The sequence below is a fragment of the Rhineura floridana genome, chromosome 6 (genome assembly GCF_030035675.1).
Source record: "Rhineura floridana isolate rRhiFlo1 chromosome 6, rRhiFlo1.hap2, whole genome shotgun sequence".
In the NCBI taxonomy this organism is placed as follows: Eukaryota; Metazoa; Chordata; class Lepidosauria; order Squamata; family Rhineuridae; genus Rhineura; species Rhineura floridana.
The window spans coordinates 83,844,789-83,862,875 of NC_084485.1; the positions used below are offsets into that span (position 1 = coordinate 83,844,789).

General features: G+C 41.9%; 1 protein-coding gene across 6 annotated transcripts in view; it reads right to left on the reverse strand.

The window, feature by feature from the left end:
• Positions 1–18,087, reverse strand: part of EIF2B3 (eukaryotic translation initiation factor 2B subunit gamma) — a 147,291-nt gene that overhangs the window by 73,011 nt on the left and 56,193 nt on the right. For all 6 annotated transcript variants that reach the window (XR_009763524.1, XM_061632820.1, XM_061632818.1 and 3 more), the window contains exon 6: positions 5,826–5,915. Coding sequence is in view for 5 of the 6 variants with exons in the window: in XM_061632820.1 (XP_061488804.1) it covers positions 5,826–5,915 (90 nt within the window). In the remaining variant the exon portion in view is untranslated. The remainder of the gene's footprint in view (positions 1–5,825; positions 5,916–18,087) is intronic.

Below are 18,087 nucleotides of genomic sequence, written 5' to 3' on the forward strand. Positions count from 1 at the left end.
CCGCTCAATGTAGGTTGTGAGACCTGCTAAGCTCCCCCAACGTGCCTAAACACAGGGGCAAACAGCCATTCAGGCCTAGCCGGTGCTTAGTGCCTGAACCATAAGAACACATGAACATAAGAAGAGCCTGTTGGATCAGGCCAGTGGCCCATCTAGTCCACCATCCTGTTCTCACAGTGGTCAACCAGGTGCCTGGGGAAAGCCCGCAAGCAGGACCCGAGTGCAAGAACACTCTCCCCTCCTGAGGCTTCCGGCAACTGGTTTTCAGAAGCATGCTGCCTCTGACTAGGGTGGCAGAGCACAGCCATCACGGCTAGTAGCCATTGATAGCCCTGTCCTCCATGAATTTGTCTAATCTTCTTTTAAAGCCATCCAAGCTGGTGGCCATTACTGCATCTTGTGGGAGCAAATTCCATAGTTTAACTATGCGCTGAGTAAAGAAGTACTTCCTTTTGTCTGTCCTGAATCTTCCAACATTCAGCTTCTTTGAATGTCCACGAGTTCTAGTATTATGAGAGGGACAAAAACTTTTCTCTATCCACTTTCTCAATGCCATGCATAATTTTATACACTTCTATTATGTCTCCTCTGACCCGCCTTTTCTCTAAACTAAAAAGCCCCAAATGCTGCAACCTTTCCTCATAACGGAGTTGCTCCATCCCCTTGATCATTCTGGTTGCCCTCTTCTGAACCTTTTCCAACTCTATAATATCCTTTTTGAGATGAGGCGACCAGAACTGTACACAGTATTCCAAATGCGGCCGCACCATAGATTTATACAACCGCATTATGATATCGGCTGTTTTATTTTCAATACCTTTCCTAATTATCGCTAGCATGGAATTTGCCTTTTTCACAGCTGCTGCACACTGGGTCAACATTTTCATCGTGCTGTCCACTACAACCCCGAGGTCTCTCTCCTGGTCGGTCACCGCCAGTTCAGACCCCATGAGCGTATATGTGAAATTTAAGATTTTTTGCTCCAATATGCATAATTTTGCACTTGTTTATATTGAATTGCATTTGCCATTTTTCCGCCCATTCACTCAGTTTGGAGAGGTCTTTTTGAAGCTCTTCGCAATCCCTTTTTGTTTTAACCAGGTGGCGATCCCACTTGATAGTGATTCCAGCACCTGTCAAGCCCTAGTGTTGTGATCCAGGACAGGGGGGAGGGCTTGCAGGAGGAGGACTCTGACTTTGAGGACTCGGGCGTGTGGTTGAGGGAGGGAGGATCTCACCACCCTGAAATCCCAACTCCTCCCATGGAAGCACAGGGAGAGTTGTCAGAAGGTGCTCCTGAGGACACACCCCTTTCTCCAGTGCCCAAGGAGCCACCTGATCCACTTGCTGATTCCCAGCTAGACGCTCAGCAGCCACCCTAGTCAGAGGCAGTATGCTTCTGAAAACCAATTGCCGGAAGCCTCAGGAGGGGAGAATGTTCTTGCACTCAGGTCCTGCTTGCGGACTTCCCCCAGGCACCTGGTTGACCACTGTGAGAACAGGATGCTGGACCAGATGGCCCACTGGCCTGATCCAGCAGGCTCTTCTTATGTTCCCATGCCCACCCAGTCAGCTAGTCCCCCTCATTCGGAGAGAGAAGTTGAGGTCCAGCCCCTTTCCCCCCGCTCTCACAGAATTCTGAGGAGCAAAGAACAACGGCCGGCGGGCATTAGGAGGAGCCATCATTTGCGTGCAGAAGTGAAACCTATTTAAGGAGGGGGTGCTGAGTCAACGTCTGTAACTGGAGGCTTGCTTAGTCAGCTCTAGTCAGAGAAATAGTTCTTAGAAATCATAGTTAGGTGAATGAATCGAAAAGCTTTGATATAACTGTAACTTTAATAAAAAGAGAAAACCTTACTGAACTGTGTGTGCCTGAATTCCTCAGTTCCAGACGGGACACCCAGCTAGCGAGTCTCCGTGAGGCATAGAGAGGAAGGAGGAAGAGAGCACTGCGCCAGCTCACTATTAGTGGTCCCACTGAAGTTAGCTGCGGGATCTGTTAAAAACGCAGTCCCTTCCCTGCTGTTGCTGTACAGCCGTGGTGAAGGGAGGGAACCAGGAAATCAAAACTTTGTTTTTTAACAGGATAAGAAACAAGGGGAAAGAAGGGGTTACAAACAAGGGAGACCCCACCCCAACAAACAATCACAAACACTCAAACAAGGAAGAGGAGAACAATAAAAAACAGAAAAGACTAAACAAAAGATAAAGGCTCACACACTGGAAATTTTCTTCACAAGAGAAAAGCCCCTACCATTCTCCAGCCAAGGCAGGTCAGGTCTGGAGGGCGGGACAACTCCTCCCCCTGGAAGAGGAGGCAAAAGGCTCTAAAGGCCCTGCCTATCACATCCAGAGGGAGGCGTTATCCTGTCTACCGAATATCCTCCAACCTAATTTGGCAAATACATTACCAACATATTTATCAAATTTCAGTAGCACAAAAATAAATGGAACTGAGCCGGCAAAACTTACACAATTAACCAAAGGTCTTTTAAAAAAGCTAAGTCTTAGTCAACCACCTGAATCGGTATAGCAATGGGGCCTGATGGCAAGGCATTCCTTAGGGTAGGTGCCACAACAGAAAAGGCTCTACACCTAGTTGACACCAGCCTGACCTCCTGGGATTAAGGGGTTTGGAGCAGGTGCTTGGATGACAATCAGAGTGTGCAGAAAAGAACATATGGTAGAAGACAGTGCCCAAAGTACCCAGCTTCCAAGCTATTAAGGACTGCAACATTTAAGATCTAGCACCTTGAATTAAGCCCATAAACTAATTGCCAAGCAGTGAAAATCATGTAGATCCAGCATGATAAGATTGCCTAGTTTCTGCTAGCATCCTGGGTGCAGTATTTTGGTCTAATTGAACCTTTCAAAGTCAGCACTACCTGGGGCATATTACAGTAGTTTAATCTAGAAGTCACTAGAGCATGAATGACCGTAGCAAAATCTGCCTTTTTCATGAAGTGCTGTAGTTGGTGTACCAACTGAAGCTAAAAAAAAAAAAGCTTTTGTCACCAACACCACCTGTACACCAAAGAGGAGCAATGAATTGAAGAACACCTCCAACTACACACCTGTGATTTCAGGGGGAGCACAAACCCACCCAGAAGTAGCTGTAAACTCCTTAGACATACAGTTTACCTACCAACTGTACTTCTCTTTTATTTGAATTAAGTTTCAACTTGCTACACCTCATCCAGTTGATCTGTGTACTGCTGCCCCATGAAGTGACCCACCAGGGCTGCATGTCAGACGGTTCCTTCAGTTGTGAAGTGTTCCTAGGACCCGGTTCCTAGGTCTTCCCACTCAAGCAGCCCGTCAGCTCTCTGATCAGGAAAGACTACAGAAGTTTCCTGGTCATACTGATACCTTGCCTGCGCAAAAACAATCTGATCTATGCCTGAGGGCTGCTCACCCTCTCCTTGTCTAAGTCCCAGAATCACGTTGGCTACTCATGTCCTAGAAAAATCAAGGGGCCTCTGAAGTCTGCCCTTCTTCCCCATTGCCCATTCATTTTGGAAAGACCCCTTGACTTAAAGTAAGAATTGAAATGCATATGTTGGTCCTTCATACCTATGTACACCTCTTTTCTAGTCACCAGAATTTGTGCTTCCTTGTGAATTTCTTCTTTGTGTTATTGTTGTAATATTACTGACTTCTAATTGAATTTCAGTAAAAATAATAAAACAAAGGGATGCTAAGTTGCTCATGTAACTATGACCCTTAAAAGCTTAAAAATGTTGAGAACCACATTGTTCTCTCTTCTGATTTATCTCTCATGAGTTGGTCACTTTCCTTCACATTCCCTAATTAACTCATATTAGCAAAAGAGCAGAGTGTAAATTAATTCTTTTTCCTATGGCCCCCTTGTGGATTTCTAGCTTTCCCACAGCTGTGATTGGAGCAACTGGATGGCAGTCACTTGTCAAGAGAGAACAACAAAAGCAGCCCGGCACTGATGGTGTGTAGATGAACGGGAGATAACTCTTCTTGCCATGCAAGCGTGTTGTACTGAAGGGAACATCCAGCATGTAGATGCTTTTTCTGAAGATGACCTGAATTCTTTTTCATGAAGAGGTTAAGTTTTAGCAAATTATCTCAGCTGTTCACTTGGCAGTAAATTGTACTGATTTTCATTCCAACCCACTAATGTCAGCTTTTCTGATTAATAAATACAGTTGTATCACCTTTGGCTTCCTTTTCAAAAAGATGAGAGACACTGAAGAATACAGCATGTTTCACTTACAGTAGTGACTATAGCAGGTTGCACTAAAGGCTAAGTCCTTAGACTCAACTATAGGTTGTTCCTGATTTTATAGCAAATAGACTGACTTTTTTCTCCTACAAAACATGTTATAGCCAGGATTGCTCTTTTCTTCCATAAATGGCTGTTCTGCTTCCTCTCACTGGGTGGTCTCCGTTTCATAGTAGAAACACCACAAGTTAAGGAATAGAGGATGTATCAAAGATGTGCAAGGTTATCCAGGGAGGTATGGGATTTGCAGATGGACAAAACGCTATAATATATAGAAGACACACACAAAAGGAATGGAAAAATGTTCTTTTTGCTAGTCGACAAAGAAGCCCCAATAGATGTGAATTAAGAGAAAGCAGGCACATATTAAGTTACGTCTAAGAAAGCAGCAAGTTTATTGGTTCAGTGCGGTATAATCTTCGTCTATTGCTACTGCTTTTGGGTAGGAAGTTACCAGTCACATAAAAATGCATGTTTGAGGGTTTGGATTTAATTTTAAGTGTATAAACAGCTTGCTTTGGTCTTGTCACTTAGAGTTAACCATCTAGCATTCATGTTGAACAAACTTGCCTCTCATCTGGTATGTTCAGAGACCAGAGTCTTGTGGTTACCTCTCAGCAAAACTCCAACTGAGCACTGGAGCTTCTTCTGTTGGACTGAGATCACATGTGGCATTAGGGGTCAACAGATTTTGAGTGGACGTGGTGACCAATGGTCATTGCCAAGAAGTGTCCCTGACATCAGCTGCATCTTTGAAACACAGTACAAGGTTAAGGACAAACAGAAGCACCTCTGCTGCTCCCCTCTGCTTGGGGATGGAAAGTGGCTGTGGAGTCCCGCGGGCCTTCCCTGCCTCTGCATTTGCCATGCAGCTGGAGCTCCATCCACCTGAGACACAGGCACAGAGACAAGCCAACAGGGAGGCAGAAGTTTCTTTTGGCTCTCTGTTGGCATCCAGGAAGCACAGAGCTAAGGCAAATTGCAGCCTTCCATCCATCTTTGGGGCTGGAATCATCCCTCCCTTTTGTAACGCCAGTACTGGGAGGAAGGTTTCTGACTTGTTTACCTCCCATCACGGTAAGGGCTGCAAGCGAGATTGTCAAATGCTGTACCTCACTTGAAGTGCTTTTGAACCTCTCTTCTACTAATGGTGTGCAAGGGTGAAACATAGACATAGTTTTAAATGGAGTTGTATCCAATGTTGGCACTGCATCAGAGTTAGCATAGGCATTGGAAGAGATTAACTGGAGGAATGGAGGTAGGGTAAGAAACACTGCAACTACTAAAACTGGTACAGCTGAAGGGTTGTTTGTATTTTAAAGGACAGAACTCCCCTACAGAAGATGGCTTTGGGAACTGGGGTACAGCAGGAATGAGCACACACTCAACCATAGTACTTAAGTGTTGTTGGGGATCATAAAAGTATCTTCCCTTTGCCTCCCTTCCAACAGTGGGAGAGTCCTTGAGCAGAACAGGGAGGAGAAATCACACAATGCACTGCACATCATTTCCAATGTGATTATTAAAGCACTTTAAAATGCACATATTAGGATTAGACCCCTTTCCTTACCTGTTTTCTACAAGGAAGTCCACCACACATTTCTTCAAGCAGTACAGATGAGCATCCATCAATCCCGTCCTAATGTGTATTTTAGAATGTCTGGAAAGGGAATAAAAGAGAGTTTAGCTACTCAGCTCTACATTCTACAGCCATTTTAACAGCTCCACTTAAAAATCACTCAGTGGTAAAAGTTTACAAGAGACATCTGTGTTCCCAAATCTTTGCTACAGAATTAGTAGAGAGGTGAATGGTGATGGCTTCCATGAATAGAATGTGTCATACAAACATACACCTGCTGATCCAGTTTGCCATTGACCTTATTCCATACATGCTGTGGGCTCTAGCCCACAAAAGCTTAGACCATAATAAAGCTGTTAGCCTTTTAAGATGCCACGTGACTCTGTTGTTTTCAGCAGAAACAATGGATCTTCTTCAGGAGGGATTTGCATATGCTTTATATTTTCTAGGTTGTTGTTGTTATGTGCCTTCAAGTTGATTACAATTTATGGCAACCCTATGGATCAGTGACCTCCAAGAGCATCTGTCATGAACCACCTTGTTCAGCTCTTATATGTTCAGGTCTGTGGCTTTCTTTATTGAATCAATCCATATCTTGTTTGGTCTTCCTCTTTTTCTAGTCCCTTCTGTTTTCCCCAGCATTATTGTCTTTTCTAGTGAATCATGTCTTCTCATTATGTGTCCAAAGTAAGATAACAGTTTCATCATTTTAGCTTCTAGTGACTTGGACTTTTTTCTGTCAGAGTTCTCACAATGTGTTGAAATTTATTAAAAATCAGCCATGTCCACAGAGTACCTGTAATCCTATTATTGACCTTGCCCCATACTCTGACCTTCATATTCTGCAGTTTAAAAGTTTAAAAAATGCCTGGCTGACTTTTAATTAAGAAATTTTACCTTGAACTGAATGATAGCATCAGGCATGCTCAGTAAGAACCAACGGTCAGTGTTCTAAAAGCCAGGCTCCCAGCTGCTTGCCTTCGCTAATCAGGGGGCCACACCCACACCAGACCTTTATTTCACTTCAGACAGTCATGGGCTTCCCCAAAGAATCCTAGGAAGTGTTTGTGAAGGGTGCTGACAGGAGACTCCTACTCCCCTGACAGAGCTCCAGTGGACAGAATGGTTTAACAGTCAGCCACTCTGCCTGAAGCTCTGTGAGGGGAACAAGGTGTCTCCTAGCAGCTCTCAGCACCCTTCACTAACTACACTTCCCAGGATTCTTTGGGAGAAGCCATGACTGTCTAAAGTGAAATAAAGGCCTGGTGTGGATGTGGCCAGGGACAGCTTTGGTTTAAATTTGGGTGGGAGGCTACATGTGCCTGCTGTAGAATAAAAAGATGGGGGAAACGCTGAAAAGCAATGATACTGTTCACAATGTTTTCCTTTTGGAAAGGGGCTTCCCCTCTGCCCAGTGCGAACCCACCCAATCTCCTCCCCTCCCTGCCCCTCCCTCAGGTCAGTTTCACCTATCCTAAACATGATTGCACAGATGTAAATCCCATTGAACTCAAAATGCTTCAAATATTCACAGAAACAGAAGCACAAGAAAATGATATACTATAGGAAACTTCACTAAAATTGCAAAGTAAATAAAACATATTTAAAGTGACTATCTGACCTATATCAACTGTATCTTAATATTATTGCTTCTCCTCCCTGCTAAAACAAGATCAGCACAGCACATGTCGTTTCTATTATTTGGACTGATTGCAGATGTTGCCACCACTCACCATATGCTCAGAGGCACATGTTACCAAATTCTTCCAAGCTACACAGGAAGTGGATTGGACTGTGAAGTGAAGTGAAGTGGACTGCCTTCAAGTCGATCCTGACTTATGGCTACCCTATGAATAAGGTTTTCATAGTAAGCAGTATTCAGAGGGGGTTTACCATTGCCTTCCTCTGAGGCTAGTCCTCCCCAGCTGGCTAGGGCCTGCTCAGCTTGCCACAGCTGCACAAGCCAGCCCCTTCCTTGTCCGCAACTGCCAGCTGGGGGGCAACTGGGCTCCTCGGGATTATGCAGCTTGCCCACGGCTGCACAGGTGGCAGGGCACGTAACCCCTGAGCCACTCACTTTGGGGGTGATCTTTAGCTGGCCCTTTATACCCAGGAGACACGAGCGGGGATTTGAACTCACAGACTCTGGACTCCCAGCCAGGCTCTCCTCCCCACTGTGCTATAGTGAAAGACCAACCCAAATTGTGTTTGCATTTTGATCAATTTGTAGGGCAGTCCAATATCTCAGAGAGGAGGTCAGGTCTCCTGCTCCTCTGGTGCATTCACTATAGCTGCCCAATTTCCCTGCTTTTTAAAATTTGATAGAAATATCTGTGGGCTATAGGTACGTACTTAAACCACAAGGTTTTTTGACTATTAGTTAATAACCTATAGTCAGAAGTAAACACAACTGAATTCAGTAGAACATACTTCCAGGAAATTATGCAAAGGGTTGAAGTCGTTGTTATGTGCCTTCAAGTCGATTACAACTTATGGCGACCCTATGAATCAGCGACCTCCAGCAGCATCTAAGTTCAGGTCTGTAGCTTCCTTTATGGAATCAATCCATCTCTTGTTTGATCTTCCTCTTTTTCTACTCCCTGCCGTTTTCCCCAGTATTATTGTCTTTTCTAATGAATCGTGTCTTCTCATTATGTGTCCAAAATATGATAACCTCAGTTTCATCATTTTAACTTCTAGTGAGAGTTCTGGTTTAATTTGTTCTAACACCCAATTATTTGTCTTTTTTGCAGTCCATGGTATGCACAAAGCTCTCCTCCAACACCACATTTCAAATGAGTTGATTCTTCTCTTATCCGCTTTTTTCACTGTCCAAATTTCACATCTATACATAGAGATCGGAAATACCATGGTCTGAATGATCCTGACTTTAGTGGTCAGTGATACATCTTTGCATTTGAGGACCTTTTCTAGTTATCTCATAGCTGCCCTCCCCAGTCCTAGCTTTCTTCTGATTTCTTGACTATTGTCTCTATTTTGGTTAATGACTGTGCCGAGGTATTGATAATCCTTGACAAGTTCAATGTCCTCATTGTCAACTTTAAAGTTACATAAATCTGCAGTTGTCATTAAAGTAATTTAGTCTTTAAAGTCTTTTTGACGTTCAGCTATAGTCCTACTTTTGTGCTTTCCTCTTTAACTTTCATCAGCATTCGTTTCAAATCATTGCTGGTTTCTGCTAGTAGTATGCTATCGTCTGCATATCTTAAATTATTCATATTTCTCCCTCCAATTTTCACACCTCCTTCATCTTGGTCCAATCCTGCTTTCCGTATGATATGTTCTGCGTATACATTAAACAAATAGGGTGATAAAATACACCCCTATCTCACACCCTTTCCGATGGGGAACCAATTGATTTTTCCATATTCTGTCCTTATAGTAGCCTCTTGTCCAGAGTATAGGTTGCGCATCAGGACAATCAGATGCTGTGGCACCCCCATTTCTTTTAAAACATTCCATAGTTTTTCATGATCTGCAGAATCAAAGGCTTTGTTGTAGTCTATAAAGCACAGGGTGATTTTCTTATGAAATTCCTTGGTCTGTTCCATTATCCAACGTATGTTTGTGATATGATCTCTGGTACCTCTTCCCTTTCTAAATCCAGCTTGGACGTCTGGCATTTCTTACTCCATATATGCTAAGAGCCTTTGTTGTAGAATCTTGAGCATTAGTTTACTTGCATGGGATATTAAGGGAATAGTTTGATAATTACTGCATTCCCTGGGATCTCCTTTCTTTGGAATTGGGATGTATATCGAACACTTCCAGTCTGTGGGCCATTGTTTAGTTTTCCATATTTGTTGACAGATTTTTGTCAAAATTTGGACAGATTCAGTCTCAGTAGCTTATAGCAACTATTGGTATGCCATCTGTTCCTGGTGATTTGTTTCTTCCAAGTATTTTAAGAGCAGCTTTCACCTCACATTCTAAAATTTCTGCTTCTTCATCATACGGTTCCTCCGTGAATGAATCTGTCATCCTGGCATCTCTTTTGTAGAGTTTTTCAGTGTATTGCTTCCATCTTCCTTTTATTTCATCTCGGTCAGTCAGTGTGTTCCCCTGTTGATTATTCAACATCCCTACTCTTGGTTTGAATTTCCCTTTCATTTCTCTAATCTTTTAGAATAGGGCTCTTGTTCTTCCCTTTTCATTGTCCTCTTCTATTTCGATACAATAACTATTGTAACAGTTCTCTTTGTCTCTATGTCCTAGTTGCTGTATTGTTGCATTTAGGTTCTATCTCCTTTTGCTTTTACTTTCCTTCTCTCTTTAATTTTTTTCCCTCTATGTTGCATTAAATGGAGAAACTAAGTTGATAAGAGCTGTAGCAGAATTTTAAATTATGATGAGGCCACCTTGTTCGTTATTTCTATATACTATTTATAAGATTCCCCCCCCAAGTGAATACATTTTTAAATTAGGGTTTGCTGCATCTTTTTTTAAGAAGACATTACAAGTGAGAGCATTTTTAAAGCTAAATTTCAGATGCCTCATTTTAATAGCAGCACTTTTGTCAAGCCATGTCAAGCTTCATGTGCCCATTGTCTCAAAGCTTTTTGATTCTCTTATTTATCCTCTAAAGTTAAGTTTCTGGAAAGCCTTAGGATGGTAATATCCAGTATTTTACTGCATAGAATGTCTGCTATTGATTAGTTTGCTCAGTTTGTGTGATATTTAGCCAAAAGTACCTGATTTGTCATAGGTAGTTTTTAAGTTAGCAGTTTCTCTATATTCATTTAATCATTTTTAAAGCTCCGGAATTGTCACCTTATGATGGGATAAAACAAAATCAACATTACCTGCTAATAAATTTGTGCTTGACCATGAATTTCCATTTTTTTAACTGCAGGATGGATATGAATTGCATTTGCTAAAGGCTCCACTGAGAAGGCAAACAAATGGAGGGGAGAGTATAGGCAATCCTTCTTGGTGCCCCTGAGTAGATCTTTGAAAAGGGAATCATATACACTGAGGCATATAGTAGCTGTAAAGGACTGTTGTAACTCAGTTACCACATGCATAAAACTTGTACTCATAACCATTTTTCAAAACAGAGCAATTCTAATTAATCAAAGGCTTAGTAGGCATCGAGCTATGGGATTGTAATTGGAATTTTAGTTGCGTTGCTCTAGTGAATTACATTTAGAAGTGTATGAATGGCATCTGAAAGCTGTCTATTCAGGATATGTACCATCTGACCCTTAAAAAAAACACAGGATGGTATAGCATTTAATTAATCAGCAGGAACTAACACAAAAATCTTAGTGTTTTGGTATAGAAGGGCAATGGGATACTATGATGGTGTAACTGTGATGGTTTAGGAATAACATCTGAGATAGGACTCCCAATAAAAATACTATTAAAAAGCAATAGGAAATGTTGAAGCAGTGAGTCCCTAAAGTGCTCATAGAATCCCCAGGGAATTCAGCCAAAACCACAAATTTAAATTTAATGATTTCTTGTTTGATTTCTTTGTCTAACTAAAGAAATACAGGTTTTTAAAAAAAGAGGTTCGAGAAACACAAAATTACTTGCCAGCCTGACTTCAAGGAAATTAGTTCAGTTTTGAAAATAATAAAAGCCATTTGTTCCCACAACTGTTCTAGAAAAGCAGGCTTCCACTCCTATTAGTTAGAATCCTCCTCCTAATCCTTGACCTACATCTGTGTATAGATCCAATATTTTCTGTCTTTTGAAAGCCTGCTGTAGATCCCAACCATAATGTGATTATTTGAAGGCCTCACTAGATGCTTACTTCCTGGCAATGCGGATCCTTTAAGAAAAGGTTGAGGACACTATACATAGGAACATAGGAAGCTGCCTTATACTGAGTCAGACCACTGGTCCATCTAACTCAGTACTGTCTACACTGTCAGGATTCCAGACTGGGTTCACTCCTAGTCCTACCTGGAGATGCTAGGGATTGCAAAGCAATTTTTAAAAGCTGAAATATTTTCTCAGTGGCCTATATGAGCTGGCAGAAGACAGCTGATTTTCCACATACAGTAAGGCAGAGTCTAATCAGGACTAACAGGAGTATAATTTTAGATATAATTAGATGCAGTTCTTTGAAAAATGTAGCATCAAGAAATTTCTTCCTGATAACTTTCCCCTCTGTATAGCGAATGACTGATCATCCAAACTAGCCTCTAAAAATATTCTTGTTTCAGTGGCTAAGTAATTTAAATATTTGACTACCGAGGGTAAATACACTACTGGGCTAGGTTCAAGTTATTACTGTTAATGTATAAAGCCCTAAACAGCTGAGGACCCAGTTACCTGAAGGACCGCCTTGTCCCTTATACACAGGCCAGATCACTATAATCATTTGATTAAGAGCTACTGACTGTCCCACAGTGATCCCATTAGTGGCACCACTAATTTGAAACACTGTTCCTATTGAAATTAGACAGGCACCTTCAAGCCTCTTATTTCATCACCTGCTGAAAATAGATTTGTTTCACCAAGGATTTTTAAAGAATTAATTTGATTCAGTGTTGTTTGTTCTGTATTTTATAATTTTATGGTTTTATGATGTTTTAATTATTTTATTGTACATCTTGTGTTTGTTATGAGTTGGCAATTTATAAATAATCTTATAAAATAAATTAATAAATGCCTCCCAAGAGTGAACCAAAACCCAGTCTGGGATCAAAATCACAACCCTGCAGAGAATACTGTATAATGCGGCAGCCAGGTTGTTGACGAGGACCTATCGGTCTGCGCATATAACACCTGTCCTGGCCCACTTGCACTGGCTACCCATCTGTTTCCGAGCTAGAGTCAAGGTGCTGGTTTTGACCTATAAAGCCTTATATGGTGTGGGACCGCAATACCTTGTGGAACGCCTCTCCCGCTATGAACCTACCCGTTCACTTCGTTCAGTATCTAAGGCCCTCCTCCGGGTACCAACTCATCAGGAAGCCCGGAGGACTGTTGTTAGATCTAGGGCCTTTTCTGTGGTGGCCCCCGAACTCTGGAACAGCTTACCTGAGGAGATACGCCTGGCGCCTACGGTACTTTCTTTTAGGCGCCAGGTTAAGACCTGGCTATATTCCCAGGCATTTTAATGTTTTTACGTTTAATTTTGTTAGTTAACTTGCTTCTATGTGTTATTGATTTTATTATATTATTGTATTTTAATCCAGTTTTGTACACCGCCCAGAGAGCTACTAGCTATGGGCGGTCTAGAAATGAAACGAAATAAATAAATAATAAATAAATAAATATGACATAGACTACAGACCATGAGATGCAGGATACAGACATGTGAAACCTAGGTTTTTTGTTGCTGATAACCTGCATCATCACTTTAAATTCTGCTTGACCTGCAAATGCTATTATTACAGAGTAATACATTTCCCTGGATGCCTCACACACAAAGTTCAGCTCTCTGTAAAACTAAGGCCAGCTACAATATTCTCTTCTATTAGGCATTGCACTATAAATAGCTTGAAGCATATAAGTTGTTTTTTAAAAAAGAATTACATTTAAATTCTGTTTGTTTGCCAACACAAGTTAAGGAAATCAGATATTTCAATAAGCTTCTTTGCTACTGGCTTTTGAAATGGTCAACAAGCATAGGAAAACACAGCAAAGTACAATACTGCATAGTGCTTCATATTCAGTCCTGTCTTTTACATGTAAAGTGAAAAAATGTACTGTAAAGAAATTGGAATCAGACAGTTTGACATTGACTTCAGACACTAGGATTACACAATGCAGCAGCAGAATCCTACGTATGGGTTGTATTCAACATAGCATTAAGCAGATTGTTCCATCAGCACAAGGATTTCTCCTTGCATAACAAAACAAATTCCCCCTCTTCTCCCTCTGCGCACCCTCTAAATCTGTTTTGGGGGTTCCTTCAACCTTTCAGACCAGATTTGGGGGGGACATGGGGCACATTGGGAAAAATCCCATTGTGCTAGTCCTTGTGTTAGTGCAATGTTTTAGTTGACTATAGCTCTGTGTCTTCTCAGAAGTCCCACGTGTTCAGTGTTCAGTGAGGTTTAGGGTTAAATACAATGAAGTCATTGCATTAGTAGAACAACTTCTGTTCGTGCAACAGAACTTAACTTCCCCTCTCTCCCTTCCTCCGTCCCCCACCCATGCTTCCCTGCACCTCCCCAATCTGCCCCAGAAGGTTGGGGGAATCAGCAAAATAGATTTTAAGGAGTGCAGGGAGCACACCGGGGGAGGACAAGGAAGGGTAGCTCCATTGCACAAGCAGAAGTTGTTTTGCTCATGTAATGATTTCGTAAGATACAAGCCTTAGTCCCAGGTAAGCGTACACAGGATTGAAGCCTTAGAGTGCAATCTTATATGTATTTCCCTGCAAGTAAATCCTATTAAACACAGTGAGACTTACTTCTGAGTAGACATGCATAGGATTGTGCGGTTAGTCAGTAATCCCTTTATACTTATTAAAAGTTCAAATAAAAAAGGCTTCTCATTTATTGCAGTAGAAGAAGCAGCCCTGAACGTTGCTTCCACATGGGACAGGAGACTTCACTGAGCACACAAGGAACTTTGGGCTGTCTGTGGTCATATTGTTAACTTTTTATCTTTTGTTCAGAGAATCTGGAATAATTTATAATTGATTTCTGGGCCAATACCATAGTATCCCTCTATTGAATTCATTCGTTAAATCAGATGTTTCAGTCAAGTATGGCAACTATAGACACTGAAGAAACCGTTTGAAATGAAGCTTCTTCTCTTCCCTTGTAAACTGGAAACAACGTGCTGGAGAATTTGGAATTTTCATATATTGCCACCCCACACAGCTCTGCTCAAATCCAATACAGCTGCAAGTCACTTTTCAACAACAACAAAATCCCATATGCATTCCACTAGCAGCATAAAGCAGGAAACACCTCCCTCATTCAGGGTAGTACATCACCAAAATAGCGAGGTTTTTGTTTATATCTGAGCTTTAAGAGAGCAATTCCAGAAACTGCAAGTTCCTACATGGTAGTATTGATTTAATTAGCCTGAATAGCACATTTTGTTTGTGTTAAGACCTCCAACACATTTATTAAAATGGAGTCATAAATGTTAACTGCTTGCTCAACTACTTAAAGATGACCAAGTGTGGGGAAGATACTTCAAAACTTATTTCAAACTCCTTTACAAGGAAATGCAACATGTTTTAAGTGAGTTCAAACTACATTTAATTTAAAAAATTACCCAGTCAGTCAATCAGATCACATAAATCTTGCAAACCTGCCAACAACCAAATACAAATTAAAGTCATGAAAGAATTTCTGGAAGTACAAACCCTGCAGCACTGCAACTCTATTCCTGGCAAACAGGACAACCTTCTGTGTTAAAACAAATATAGGCAGCAACAAAATTAAAAGACTATTGCCCCACGGAGTTCAAAGAAGTATGGATCATCAACGTTTTGATGCTAAATCTAGAATTAAACATATCAGAACATGACAAATATTAATAGGACAATATTCAGGCCTCTTAATTACCCCCTAGATTGTCCATTTCCCCTTTCTGTTTGATCGAGCACAAAGAAACTAAACTTGAGCATCTACAAAACTTACTGATAAAAATGAGATTCCCATAAAACATGGAAACTCAACTTTAAAAGCAACAAGGCCCTAAATGCCCATTGGCCTGTGTGTGCTGTTGTTTAATGCCAGATTGGTACACAATAAGACCACGCTTATCCATGATTTGATCATGGATGAAGGTGCCTATTTTGTGTCCATTACCAAGACCTGGGTAGGTGAGCTGGAAGGCATTGATCTGGCCAGCTTTGCCCACCTGGATACTCAGTGCAACACCACCACAGGCTGCAGGGACGGGGGGGGGAGGAGTTGCTGTAGTCTACAAAACTTCCATCTCTGTCACGAGGAAACCACTCTGTCTTGGAGCTGGCTGTGAGGGCCTGCACCTGCTGTTGGGCCAAGGAGACAGTAAACTAGGGTTGCTGCTGGTGTACCATCCATCCTGCTGCCCGGCAGCTTCGCTGACCGAGCTGGCAGAGGCCATCTCGGCTGTGGTATTGGAGGAGCAGAGAATGATAGTCCTGGCTGATTTCAATGTCTCTGCTGAGGCTGCCTCTAGTGTTCCAGCTCAGGATTTCATGGCCTTCATGACGACCATGGGGCTGTCTCAAGTTGTCACCAGCCCGACGCATAGGGCAGGGCACACCCTCGACTTGGTACTTGCTCCAGATGAAGGAAGGGGTGGTCTGGAGATAGGGGGTATGGATGTCACCCCATTGTCATGGTCAGAGCATTTCCTGGTGAAATTTAGACTTATGGCTCCGATCCTTCCCTGAAGGAGTGATGGACAGATTAAGATGGTCCGCCCCTGGAGACTAATGGAATCCATAGGATTCCTGAGTGCCTTGGGGGAGTGCCCAGCAGATAGAGCAGGTGAACCTGTTGAAGTTCTTGTCACACTGTGGAACAGCGAGGAGTGTCGGGGCATGACATGGTTGCCCGTCAGTGCCCTTCTCTGGCATTGCAGAGCCCTATTTGCACCTTGGAACACCAGTGAGCTAAGGGCAATGAAACAGGCTGGACAACAGCTACAGAGCAAGTGGCGAAAGATGTACTGTGAGGCTGATTGGGCAAGAGTAAAACATTGTAACTGTGCCTACTGTGCAGTGGTGAAGGCAGTGAAGAAGGCGCATTTCTCTGCCACCATCACATCCTCAAGTAGCTGTCTGGTAGAGCTTTTCTGTATTGTCAGGGGTCTGTTGACATCAGCTCCAGGAAATGGAGTTTTAGACCCTTCAGATGCCCACTGTGAATTCTTTGCAAGGCACTTTGGATCTGGTGCAAAATGTGGCGGCGAGACTGCTCAGTGGGAGGGTTCTAATTTTGGTTTACAAAGGCCTATACAGCCTGGGACCAAGATACTGAAAGACCGTCTTATCCCTTATATACCCAATTGATCACTGCACTCTGCAGGTGAGGGCATCCTGCAGATACCATCTTATCAGAAGGTCTGCTCTGCACAACATAGGAAACAGACCTTTAGTGGAGTGGCACCTACCCTTTGAAATTCCCTCCCCTTAAATATTAGACAGGCGCCATCTCTGTTATCTTTTCAGCGCCTACTGAAGACCTTCCTCTTTCAACAAGCCTTTTAAGTAGAAACCTTATCCCAGTCTGCATCTGTGTTGGAATTGCTTTTTAATATGTTTTTAAACCTTCTTTTTTAAAAAATAGATGTTTCAAAGCTTTTAAAGAATGTTTTTAAAGATGTTTTGTTTTAATATGTTTTGTTTTAATATAGTTTAAAGTCTGTTTTTATGATGTGTTAAACTGTTTTTAGTGTTTGCCACCCTAGGCTCCTACTGGGAGAAAGGGCAGGATATAAATCAGGGGGAAGGGAAGAAAGTTTAAGGCTTAAGGTACAATTGTGTATTTTAAAGTCCTCTGAGTGCCTAAAACCATTTCTGCTAATTTAACCAAGGGCTAGTGGGAAAGACATCTCTAGGGCTGGAAAATAGTAGGCAGTTGGACAAGGTAAGGGACAAGAAAAGCTGCAAAAATATTGCAGGGATGACACAGACATTATACAATCGGATTAAGAAAATAAAAACTCAATAGCAATCTTCTAAAGGAAAGCCAGGACAAGATGCAAGACCAAAATACTTTTTTAAAAAACTGGTAGAGGGAGGATCATTTTGATAAAGAATGAAAACCTGTGTTCTGACTGATGGATTCTAAACATGCACAGCAGCTAGAGATGGAAATTCAATTTTCAATGGCTTTACTTTTGCTGTAGGAAGCTTTCCACTTAGCAGAGACCTGAGCTGCTAATAAATAGTGAAAAACAGAGGACAGAAGTGGTGCAAGAGATGAAAGACCAAGAACACTAACATGCGAACCTGCCATCATGATTATCTAATTTCCCCCTGTTCTTTAAGAGAGAAAATTAAGGCTTCTAGAGAAGACATCAAATACAAAGCATGTACAACAATGATCTAGCAGCAATTCAAAAAGGCATTTATATTATGGTCCTATAGAAATGCAGGAAAAAATCCTTTAAAAATTGCTGTGTAGTCATATACAATGAAATAAAGAGCCAGATAGGCATATGACAAACATAAGCGGTTAGTAGGCAGTGTTTTTGCTCGTCATTCAGCCTCTTTCCAGTTTTATGGTGAATATTTAGAACATGCAAGATTAGTTCAAGAACAGATCACACATTCACTGCACTAGATTACACACACACACTGCACTAATTATATTAA